The following is a 13,284-nucleotide window of genomic DNA, read 5'->3' on the forward strand; positions in this document are numbered from 1 at the left end:
CACCACTACACTACTACTACACTACTACTGCACTACTACATTAATACTACACTACTCAACTAATACTACACTTCAACATGAATATTGCTGTACTACACTGCTACACTACTACTACACTACTAAATTAATACATTCAGTATCAGAGTGTCACTATAAACACAGAGTTATAGTTGTACTCAGTGATGGTGTATTGGAAACGTCCTTCTGTGCCCTTCATCTCCGGCATACTGATGTTACTAAGCTCCTCTTCAACAAACTTCTCAGTCTCAGACTTCACTGAAACACAAAACAGATGTGATCATAAAAACACCTGTAGTACTACACACAGTACACACCCGTGTAATAGAAACACAGAGTACACACCTATAATAATAATAATGATAATAATAATAATAATAATAATAATAATAATAATAATGCATTTCATTTGTTAGGGCGCCTTTCAAGCCACTCAAGGTCGCCTTACAGCAAAAATAAAAATGCATACATCAAACAAGACACACAGCATACAAAACATCATACAAATACATTAAAATAAAGGGAAAGACACATAGAACATAGTGCATTTGATCAGGTGGAATGGGCAAGTCTGAACAGATGTGTTTTGAGTTTGGATTTGAACAGATTGACAGATGTGGTGTTGCAGAGGTCAGGGGGGAGTGAATTCCAGAGCTGGGGAGCAGAGCGGCTGAATGCTCTGCTCCCCATGGTAGCCAGGTGGGCGGGGGGAACAGAGAGATGGATAGAGGAAGAGGATCTGAGTGTGTGTGCGGGTGTGGCAATGTGGAGGAGGTCAGACAGGTATGGAGGGGCGAGGTTGTGAATGGCCTTGAAGGTGAGCAGTAAAATCTTGTATTGGATACGGTGTGTGATGGGGAGCCAGTGGAGCTGCTGCAGGACGGGTGTGATGTGGTGAGTGGATGGGGTCCTTGTGATGATATGAGCTGCTGAATTCTGTACTAGTTGTAGTTTATGGAGAGTTTTTTGTGGAAGACCGAACAGGAGGGAGTTGCAGTAGTCAAGCCAGGAGGTGACGAGACTGTGGACCAGAATGGCAGCTGTGTGAGGTGTGAGAGAGCGGTGGAGGCGGTTGATGTTGCGGAGATGGAAGTAAGCTGACCAGGTTATGTGGTTGATATGAGAAGTGTAAGAAAGTGTGCTGTCGAGGATGACACCCAGACTCTTGACCTGTGGGGAAGGAGAAATGGAAGTTGTCAATAGATAATGTGAAACTGGGGGATTTGGATAGGGTGGTTTTAGTGCCAATGAATAGAATTTATTTTTTGTCGCTGTTTAATTTAAGGAAGTTTGATGAAAACCAGGATTTTATTTCAAGGAGGCAGTCAGTGAGGGAAGAAGGTGGGAGGGTGGAGTCGGGTTTGGTGGAAATATGGAGCTGGGTGTCATTCGCGTATGAGCCAAGGGGAAGTAAGTAAATGATGAATAGCAGGGGCCCCAGGACAGAGCCCTGGGGCACACCTGTGGTGACTGGAAGTGGTTGTGATGTGAATGATTTGAGTTGGATGAACTGAGAGCGGCCGGAGAGGTAGGATTTGAACCAGTTGAGGGGTGTGTGTGTGTGATGCCAATAGAGAGGAGTCTGTTCAGGATGGTGGTGTGTGAGATGGTGTCGAATGCTGCACTCAGGTCAAGCAAGATGAGGATGGATAGGAGACCGGAATCGGCTGCCAGGAGGAGATCGTTGGTGATTTTGAGAAGTGCCGTTTCAGTACTGTGGAGAGGGCGGAAACCGGACTGGAATTGATCAAAAAGATTATTGCGGGAAAGGTGGAAATGGAGCTGAGAGGCAACAGTTTTTTCAAGTATCTTTGAGAGAAATGGAAAATTGGAGATGGGACGGAGGTTATTGTGGTTACTGGGATCTGTGTCAGGTTTCTTGAGTATTGGGGTGACAGCAGCTGTTTTGAGGGGTGAGGGAACAATTCCAGTGGTGAGGGAAGAATGGATTATGTGCGTGATGAGAGGGGCCAGAGAGGGAACGGTGGCTTTAACAAGAACAGTTAGAAGGGGATCTAACTGGCAGGTTGATGATTTGGATTTTTTGATCAGACTAGTGGTTTCGAAAACAGATGGTAGAGCAAACCTCAAACACAGCTGTAAACCTAATATATTTAGACTGCTTCTCTCCAATTTCTCTTCAAGAATTGACCGCAGTGATTTCTTCATCTAAATCATCAACGTGTCTCTTAGACCCCATCCCAATTAGGCTACTTAAGGAGGTCTTACCTTTAGTTAACACTCATATATTAGATATGATCAATATATCCTTATTAACAGACTATGTACCACAGTCTTTTAAGGTAGCTGTAATTAAACCTCTACTAAAAAAGCCCACCCTGGATCCAGAGGTGTTAGCCAACTATCGACCAATATCTAATCTTCCCTTTCTTTCAAAGAGCCTTGAGAAAGTAGTCGCAGACCAGCTGTGTGATTTTCTCCATGATAATAATTTATTTGAGGAATTTCAGTCAGGATTTAGAGTGCATCATAGCACTGAGACAGCACTAGTTAAAATTACAAATGACCTTCTGATTGCTTCAGACAAAGGACTCATCTCTGTACTTGTTTTATTAGATCTTAGTGCAGCGTTTGACATAACTGACCATCAAATTCTGCTACAGAGACTGGAACACTTAATTGGCCTAAAAGGTTCTGCACTAAGCTGGTTTAAATCTTATTTATCTGAGCGTTTTCAGTTTGCTCACGTTCATAATGAATCATTCTTACATACTAAAGTTTGTTTTGGAGTTCCACAAGGTTCTGTGCTCGGACCAATCCTATTTACTGTATATAAGCTTCCTTTAGGTAACATCATTAGAAATCACTCTGTAAATTTCCATTGTTATGCGAATGATACACAGTTGTATTTATCTATGAAGCCAGAAGAAAGTAATCAATTAACTAAACTTCTTAATTGCCTTAAAGACATAAAAACCTGGATGAGCACCAATTTCCTGATGTTAAATTCAGACAAAACTGAAGTTATTGTTCTTGGCCCCAGAGACTCTTTGGCCCAATCCCAATTCCTATCTTAACCCTCAATCTTAACCCTCAGTCTCAAAAATCCGTGCTCCTGCGAAGTGCTAGTGCTGTCCCGATTCTCAGAGTGTTGAGTTGAGGGCCAAGAATAAGGGCTGTATGGCCCTCACTTTTAAGATTTTCCAGGACCACCCTTGGCAGTAAGTGCTATCCCAGAATCCTTTGTGTATCATCCGCCGAGCTCAGCCAAACCCAGCCGAGTATAGACGATTCAGTCAGTGCAAGATGGTGGCGACAAGCGTAAGGAAGCAGAGTCATCAATGTATTTTCCTTGTTAATAGTTGTTTTAAAATTATGATAACCATTGCATTATCTTAGTTTAACGTCATTTTATGGACTATAGACCTCTTTGTAGCGTAACACACATATTTTTGGTCGCGGGCGACGGCTTGCCTGCCCCGCTGCACGTAACCCCGGTTCTCTGATAACCGAGTATGCTGTCATTCAGTTACAAAAGTCTTTTCTCAGTGATAATGTAGTTGTTAGGTTGTTTTAATATATGTGAAATGTTTGCATTGACATTTTTGTAAGATGACCGGACGGTGTCATCTCTTGTAGCCATAGAGTCTGCAGCTGGTAACGTTACAGCTGCAGGTTAACATTAGTGATCGTAATATGTGGTGACTTTCCGCTGAATAAGTTACGTCGGTTGTTGTGGTACAGGTTATTTGGTTGAATATCAACTTATAACCCAAAGAGTGAAACGTTAACGTGGATGAAAGTCACCAGATAACACTTGTGTGACCATGTAAACAGCCTCACCAGTTCTGCTGGATGTTGACTACAGTATTCATTGTGATAATACTTGCAATACTATATGAAAACTAAACTAATAACTTAACGAATATCTGACAGGTAGCCCAAAAAAGTAAAAAAATATAAGAAAGTAATGTTATCTCTGTTCCATTTCAGGGCCACCAGAGAAAACACAAGCCCTGATTCATTTCAGGGCCACCAATGAAGACAAGTTTACAAAATACAAGCAGGCTACAAAAAAACTATGGGAGTGAGTAATTTGTAACATGTGAACTGTTCACATTCATAACATAATTCTCAGTCACAACGGCAACTCTTCCCCTAATGATCAAGCATTCTGTTTCAATATGAAATCAGCACAGCTGCAGATGGCATTGTCAAAGATTGTTGTTTGGTAACTGTACATTTGTTTTGGAGCTGCCCCTATACTGTCACTTTTTGGAAAGATTTTGTTGAGTATATTCGTTGCAACATTTATGTTCTATTGTCACTACTGTACAAAGATGTGCTGTTTGGATTTTATGATGTCAGCATTTCAAAACAAAAACAATTCTATATCATTTATCTATTATTTTAGCGAAATTCGATATTCATAAGAGAAAATTTTTTAACAGAAAACCCTTGTTCAAAATTTTTATGAATGAAATGCAGCAATACTTGGAAACCATTCAGCACTCCACAAACTCCAAAGCTATAAAGACTCTGAAAATATGTAAACAATTTAATTGTTTGAGCTGCTGAACTTTTTTATTTATTTATTTGTTTATTTTATGTCTTTTTCTTTTCTCTTAACCCTGGCATATTTGTTCTGTTCATGTCTGTCACTGCTTGTTTTGTACAAGAACTGAAATAAAGTGTTGGGGAAAAAAACTCATCACGTCTTTTTATCAATGACTACTGATGACATACATTTCTTCTTCTTTGAACAGACGGACTGGATGGAGTTTTGGCATATTGCTGCCCCCGACAGTCTTAAGACGTATTTGCCTTTGAGGGGTGTTCCATTTTAAAGTCACAAGATAGCCCTTAACACTTGGTTTTGAGGGCTAGTGAGATTGAGGGTTGAGCTTGAGAATTAAGATTGAGGGTTAAGATAGGAATTGGGATTGGGCCTTTATCTGATGACATAGTTTGTCTAGATGGCATTGCTCTGGCCTCTAGCACTACCGTAAGAAACCTCGGAGTAACATTTGATCAAGATTTGTCTTTTATTTCTCATTTAAAACAAACCTCATGGACTGCATTTTTTCATCTGCGTAATATTGCGAAAATTAGGCCTATCCTGACCCGAAAAGATGCAGAAAAATTGGTCCACGCTTTTGTTACCTCAAGGCTGGATTACGGTAACTCTCTATTATCAGGTAGCTCTACTAAGTCCTTTAAAAGTTAATTCAGAATGCAGCAGCACGTGTACTAACAGGAACTAAGAAACGAGATCATATTTCTCCTGTTTTAGCTTCTCTGCACTGGCTCCCTGTAAAATCCAGAATTGAATTTAAAATCCTACTGTTAACTTATAAAGCTCTAAATGGTCAAGCTCCGTCATATCTTAGAGAGCTCATAGTGCCATATTATCCCACCAGAACACTGCGCTCTGAGAACGCAGGGTTACTCGTGGTCCCTAAAGTCTCCAAAAGTAGATCAGGAGCCAGAGCCTTCAGCTATCAGGCTCCTCTCCTGTGGAATCATCTTCCTGTTACGGTCCGGGAGGCAGACACCATCTCCACATTTAAGACTAGACTTAAGACTTTCCTCTTTGATAAAGCTTATAGTTAGGGCTGGCTCAGGCTTGCCTTGTACCAGCCCCTAGTTAGGCTGACTTAGGCCTAGTCTGCCGGGGGACCCCCCTATAATACACCAGGCACCTTCTCTCTCTCTCTCTCTCTCTCTCTCTCTCTCTCTCTCTCGTATTCTATTACTGCATCTTGCTAACTCGGCCATTCTGGATGTCACTAACTCGGCTTCTTCTCCGGAGCCTTTGTGCTCCACTGTCTCTCAGATTAACTCATATCACAGCGGTGCCTGGACAGCGTGACGTGTGTGGTTGTGCTGCTGCCGTGGTCCTGCCAGATGCCTCCTGCTGCTGCTGCCATCATTAGTCATTAGTCATACTTCTACTGTTATTATACACATATGACTATTGTCACACATGTATACTGCCAGATATTAATACATACTTTCAACACATTGTACCACAGTAGCCAGAATTATAATTATAATATTATTACTTTCATTAATGTTGTTGTAAGCTACTGTCATTACCATCTGTCCTGCATCTCTCTCTGTCTCTGTCTGTCTTTCTGTCTCATTGTTAGTTAGTTTAGTTTATTTACTTTATTAATCCCCCTGAGGGGAAATTCAATGTTTTCACTCTTGCTTGTCAATTACACACAGGTCTGAACACACACATGCACAAACAGGACCTATACATGCACAAATTGGAGAGATGTCAGAGTGAGGGGGCTGCCCTTGGTGAGGCCCCCGAATGGTTGGGGGATTCGGTGCCTTGCTCAAGGGCACCTTGGCAGTGCCCAGGAGGTGAACTGGCACCTCTCCAGCCACTAATCCACGTTCCATATTTTACAGGGACAGGGACTCGAACAGGCGACCCTCCGGTTCCCAACCCAAGTCCCTATGGACTGAGCTACTGCTGCCCCACCAATTGTTGTGTCATAAGGTTTACTGTTAATTTATCATGTTGATCTGTAGGGATCCCTCCTCAGTTGGTCTTCCTGAGCTTTCCTGACTTCCCTCTGTCCTTAAGACTCTCGCAGCGGATAAGGAAAAACAGTTATGTTACAATTATGAAGAGTGTTGTTGTAATGGAGTACCAGTTCATCAGGGGTGGAAAAGCTGTCTGCGTTGGGGAGGGAGTTAATGCCAGAGGAAAGAATGTCCAAATTAATGTCCTTAATATTACGGAAAGAAATAATGCGTGGGAGATTGATTTTGGAAAGTCCAAGGTTGGCATTGAAGGAACGTGATCAGAAAAGGGGAGGGGAATTGCCTTACAGTTGACAGGAGAGAGACCAGAGCAGCATATTAAATCGAGAGTATGTCCTTTTGAATGTGTTGGGAAGTTGATGAGTTGCTGGAGTACAAAACTGTCAATGCAAGATGTAAAATTTCTGGTGAGAGCATTGCTGATATTGTTCATGTGGATATTGAAGTCACCCAGGAGTAATATGTTTGGAGAGAGTGTGGAAAGATGTGTCAGGAGTTGAGCAAAGTCATTTAAAAACTCCTTATTTGGTTTAGGGGGACGGTACACGGTGGCAGTGATGGTGGGGATGGGGTCAGATAACTGTGAGGTGATGGATTGAAATGTGTGGTAGGCATGGGTAGAAACCGGCAGGACTTTCCACTTCTCACGATAGAACATTGTGAGACCTCCTCCCTTGCCAGAGTCACGCGGTCGACAGCTGTAAATAAATCCGGGGGAGTGGATTGATTAAGTGGAGTAAAATCATTAGGCAGTTGCCACGTTTCTGTTAAACAGAGAAAATCAAGCTTATGGTCCGTGATGAGATCCTGTATGAGCTGAACCTTGCTCATGAGTGAGCGGCTATTTAACAGTCTGAAATTGTCATTGGTGTTTTCATGCTTGTGAGATGAGGAGGCAGAGGCACTCAGTTTTATGTAGGAGAGGTTATTTTTATTTACAGCTTTGAAAGTGGACTGAGGGCGGAAAGGTCTGACAGTTACAATGGTCGCAATGGGGAAAGCAGCAGCAGTAGCAGAGGGGTGTAGTGACAGCAGGGGCCTGTAGGGGGAGTAGATGGAGACAGTGGTACACTGAGAAGGCACAGTAGAAGAAGAGGGAGGGACCTGTGTGTGTGTGTGAGTAGGTGAGGTGAGTAAACAGTCAGTCACGTGGGTACCTATGCAATAAAAACACACAGTATACACCCCTGTAATAAAAACACACAGTACACACCTGTAATGAAAACATACAATTCACATTAACAGTACTTTAAAAGAATACTACTGGTACTCCAGATAGATGAAATGGATCAGACCAATAGCTGGAGACACTCATGGTTGTTGAAGATACTGCAGAGTTTTTCTGATTGGATGTTTGACCAGAGGATGTTTTAATTCGTTCAGTTCAAACTTCCTGGTTCATGACATCACAGGTTTTAGACTCACGAGCAAACTGCAGACCTGCAGCTGCTCTAAAATTCCATAGGTTCCACATCAGTGTTTAAATCTGAGTATAATTAAATCTGGATTATAATTAAACCTGGATTGTTATTTGTTCTGGATTATAATGTAATCTGATTATTATTTATTCTGGATTATAATGTAATCTGATAATAATTTAATCTGGATTATAATGTAACCTGATTATAATTCAATATGGATCATAATGTAATCTGATTATAATTTAATCTGGATTATGATTGCAGTTAAATCTGGATTATAATTTAATCTGCATTACGGTTCAGCGGATGTAAAGTTTATGACAGTTTAAATCTGGATTATAACTTAATCTGGAAAATTGATTAAAGGTTTACTCTGCAGGATTGTTGGTCACTCTGAAGTCGACCTCAGATTTGGTCTGGTTTGTCTGTCCTCTTGATATATTTGAGTTCATTTCTGCACTGGTCACCACCATTTTATAAAGCACCACCCTCACCTGAGTGCTGTGGTGGTACCTGTCCATAAATGTCCTGAACACAGACAAAAAGAATAAAGTTGTTAAGTCCAGGCAGTGAACACAGAGTGGGTCAGAGGTGATGACTGAAAGCAATTACTGCTGTCTGAGTGTGTGCCGTGTTTTCATAGAACAGAATCATGATTCACTGAAACGTTTAATAAGGTGCAAAATGACAAATGTTTCAACGTGCAATGTGTCGTCATTAGAATCAAACGGTCTCGGTACAACAGATTAAAAAAATGAAATACCCTCCTACATACAAAGAACAATCTCTCATAGGTTAATCGGATAGGAGATTATCGATCCATAAATAAGCACAATGACAGGACTCCATTAAACGGAGGCTTGACTGTGAAACAACATATAAATATATGATGGAAACATATATTTGGTTGTTATTATTTCACACAGTTAACATCCAGTATTTTCTTCAGGTGTCATCTTTGTGAAGACGACACCTGAACTGTAATCCCTCCATTCAGTGAGCACAGGATGCTGCTCGTGTTGAAACTGTAGCAAGAGAGAGGCTGGATCATAGTTTAGATCTGAATTAAATCTGGCTTGTAGTTTAGATCTGGATTATAAATCTGGATTATAGTTGAGATCTGGATTATAAATCTGGATCACAGTTTAGATCTGAATTAAATCTGGATCATAGCTAAGATCTGGATTATAAATGTGGATTGTAGTTTAGATCTGGATTAAATCTGGATCATAGTTTAGATCTGAATTATAAATCTGGATAATAGTTTAGAGCTGAATTAAATCTGGATGATAGTTTAGATCTGAATTATAAATCTGGATAATAGTTTAGATCTGGATTATAAATCTGATCATAGTTTAGATCTGGATTATAAATCTGGATCACAGTTTAGATCTGAATTAAATCTGGACCATAGTTTAGATCTGAATTATAAATCTGGATCACAGTTTAGATCTGAATTAAATCTGGACCATAGTTTAGATCTGAATTATAAATGTGGATCATAGTTTAGATCTGGATTATAAATCTGGATTGTAGTTTAGATCTGGATTATAAATCTGGATAATAGTTTAGATCTGGATTATCAATTTGGATTGTAGTTTAGATCTGGATTATAAATCTGGGTTATAGTTTAGATGGGTTTAGGTCTTTGTTTACTTATGGATTATAATAACATAGAGGTAACTTGTTGTTGAAGATTATCAGTCATTCAGGTCGTGGTAATCGTAAGTGCTATATCGTAAGGCAAACAAGTCCAGTTGGCTATGATATAGCACTTACGATTAACATAGTGGTACTTACACATCTCCAGTCCTTTGTCAGTGATGCGGATTTTGCAGCCTGCGGGTTGGTCGGTGGCCATGATGGAGGACACCAAAGGAAAAAGGAGGGACAACAGACAGGAAGTCATCCTGAGCCAGAACATCTCAACCTGAAACCCTGAAACAACAGATTAAAATCCCAGATTAGAGGCTGGACTCTGTGTCATTTTTATATCTGTGAGTTTATGATCTACATGTAGAAAATAAAGTTTTGTCTCCAGCTGATTTTAATTTGAATATTTAGTCTATAATCTGGACACTCAGGAGAGGAGTGTGTGTTAGACTGAAATCAACTGAATTATTGACGTGATGTGAAATAGTTTGTCATAAAGAACTGTAAATACCTATCAAACATAAATGTAGTTTTCCTGGTTAATACTTCAGACGTCTCTGTAAAACATAATGTGACATGGAAGTAGACACGTTTTAACTTACTGATGCGCTAGCCTGCTAACACTGTCAGTTTATCAACAGCTCTTTAATCACAAGAGAAAACAGTAACTGTGAGCACTGAGAGGAACCATGAGAAAACCTGTTCTGTGTTTATGTTGTATAATCTGTGTTTAAATCGCTTCCTGTCTGATCCAGGCAAAATAAAAGGTTCACCATCAATCACGTTAGCTATGTTAGCTGTGGCTGATTACTGACAGCCAACACCGATCTACTGGTCTTTATAATCCAAACACAGAGCACATTTTCTAGTGGTTTAGGGTCAGACTATAGTAACTATATTTATTTATATATGTTCATATAGTTATTATATTTATTAATAAATGTTTATAGGCTATATTTATTTGCATATGTTAACATGGTAACTTTATTCATTTATGTATGTTTACCAGTGTTGTGTAAGGGTTACTTTAAAAGTAATCAAAGTACGTTACTTTTTTGAAAAGTAACCAGTTACTTTACTGCGTTACTCCCTGAGTAAAGTAATTCAATTACTTTAAAAGTACTTCCAATGTTACTCCCTGAGAAAAGTAACTCAAGCACTTTTAAAGTACTTTTGAGTATTCTACATTTCCTAATTTGCAATGGACCACAGGGCTCTAAGCTCAAGATATCAAGCTAGCAAACAATGATACATCCTCACGGTTGGACATAAAGTAATAACATTAACAAATAGCGGCGGGGCTTTTACTCACCACAACTGCAGAGGCTCCCAGCTTCATTTGAAACAAACTACATTATAGACGGTCCGTTATTTATTAATCCCTGTGTGTGTTTATATATTTACTTTTTATCCGCTCCGTTGTCTTTGTAAAGTTAACATATCACACCGTCATTTCAAACTCAACACTTCCTGCATTCCTTTCAAATTAAATGCCCTTATAACCGTGGCTGAGAGAATCCCTTCATTTTCAAAGTAGGCTTTTATTGTGAAACATTTGTCAGAACTTCCTGTGGAAGATACAGTAGCGTGACAGTTTACATATGGCGCTTCAAATGTAGCTCCTGCCATCTGCTGACGCTTTTAGGTGACTACAACATGTCGGCTGGCACATGAACACACACAGTGACTCAAATAACAGTGACAGTAATAAAAATAGGACAAGAATAACCCGATGACATCACACACGCCGTGAAAGATGACCGGGGATAATTGGTGAGTACCAGTGTGTAGCGTGTACCAGGCATAATGCAAGTGCTGAGTCTGAAATATGTCTGTCAGCGAGTCCTGCTCCACCTATTTAGACTCTACTGTAGACAACGGCAGCATTTCTCTGACCACGTAGCGAGCCACAAGCTCCGTGGCTTCTTTCAGACTGATAGGTTTAACGTTATCTCCATTATTAGAACCAAACGACAGCCGTTGCTGTTTTGGAGCCGAAGGACCAGCGTTCTAAAAGTAATGGAAGTAACTGATGTCTTGTTTGAAAATGTACTTAAGTATTTGATTACTCAAACAGCAAACTAACGCGTTAGGTTATTCGTTACTGTAAAAAGTAATCAAAGTACTCTAACGCGTTACTTCGTAACGTCATACCCAACTCTGCTGTTTACATACTGTAGTTATTATATGTATTAATAAATGTTTACATAGTTATAATATTGATTAACGTATGTTAATATAGTAACTATATTTCTGTTATAGAATCTGTTCCATCGTTTTCACTTGTGTCATGGTTTGGAAAACTTCCCTTAAAAGAAAGGAACTCTCTTAACCAGATAAGCAAATGGGCTAGTTGGCTGATTGGGGAGTCACAGCTGTGCCTACAGTCGCTGTGCATCAGGCTGACCAGCTCCATTTCTAATGATGACTCCCATCCCCTGGCCAGTAAGCTCCAGCTCCTGCTATCTGTACGGAGATTTAAAGTCCCAAGATCTAAGACCACACGCTGTAGGAAGCATTTTAGTGGTTCTTATTATTCTGCTTTTAATCCTGATCAGTGAGCCTGTGTGTACCTGTTCATGTCTGTGTTTTATGTTGTTTTAACTGTCCTCTGGATCTTTGCTGTGTTTTAAATGTCTGTGTGTAACATCAGATGGATAGATACATATTTATCATATTTATTAACATATGTTAATACAGTAACTTTATATATATATATATATATATATATATATATATATATATATGGTATAAACATATATATTTATACCATTCTTGTATTCATTAGCATATGTTTATATAGTAACTATATTTTTTCTATAAAATAGAAAACTGTCCACAGACAAACTGTCCACGGACGAACTGTCCATGGACGAACTGTCCTCCAGTATAAACAGGAAGCTTCAGCTGTGTGCTAAGGTCAGAGGACACGATGGACAGAGAGATCCTGTTGCTTCATTGCTTACAGCTGAAACATTCTTATAAACACTGCTGGACTTGAACTTCATTAACCTCTGTTTCACAACACTCCTCCTCCTCCTCCTCCTCCTCCTCCTCCTCTTTGACCCCCCCTCCCCCCCGTCTCTTTTGTCTCTCAGCAGCCTCTCGACCGTCCTGACCCTTTTTTTTCGTCTGTAAAACAAATTAAAGTGATGAAGCACAAACGGTGTGACAGGAAGAGAAGCTGAATGAACTTCCTGTTTAGACGTCTCGCTGTGATTTCAACGGTTGTTAAAGTCATGAGTGATTTATTTATGTTAGATGAGCTGGCGAGGCAGCCATTCTCACACTCTGCTGACCTCCAGGCCAACTTGACGTCTCGTGTTCACAATAAACAGCTGATTTTTTCAAATTAAATTACAGCAGGACAACGACATGGTCAAAGATGTTTACATTTATAATATGTTAAAAAAAACAAACCTACACACAGACGGTTTGTGACACGAGGTCAGATCGAGGCTTACTCAGGGAGTTATAAGTGACCACAGTGTGTCAGTGTCCAACATGCCTGATGGCGTGCAGATGGAGCTTTGCACAATCGTCCATCAGAACAACATATACTTATCTGTGGTATTTTTATAACTGTCTGATGCTGGTGACATCATCACAGAATAGAAACCCGACATCACCACGATGAAGGACACATGATAATGAAAAGCAGCAGTTAACT

At 40.0% G+C, this 13,284-nt stretch overlaps 1 protein-coding gene across 2 annotated transcripts in view; it reads right to left on the reverse strand.

Annotated features, from left to right (window-relative positions):
* The window catches only part of pltp (phospholipid transfer protein), a 31,736-nt gene that overhangs the window by 16,452 nt on the left and 2,000 nt on the right, over positions 1-13,284 (reverse strand). The window contains exons 2-3 of one of the 2 annotated variants that reach the window (XM_078172169.1): positions 9,762-9,891; positions 177-276 (exon numbers count right to left, since the gene is read on the reverse strand). In XM_078172169.1, the coding sequence (XP_078028295.1) occupies positions 177-276; positions 9,762-9,885 (224 nt within the window). In that variant the 5' untranslated portion in view covers positions 9,886-9,891. Of the gene's footprint in view, positions 1-176; positions 277-9,761; positions 9,900-13,284 lie in introns of both variants that reach the window. The other variant, XM_033626921.2, reaches the window with a different exon arrangement.

The sequence above is a fragment of the Epinephelus lanceolatus genome, chromosome 1 (genome assembly GCF_041903045.1).
Source record: "Epinephelus lanceolatus isolate andai-2023 chromosome 1, ASM4190304v1, whole genome shotgun sequence".
Taxonomy (NCBI): Eukaryota; Metazoa; Chordata; class Actinopteri; order Perciformes; family Serranidae; genus Epinephelus; species Epinephelus lanceolatus.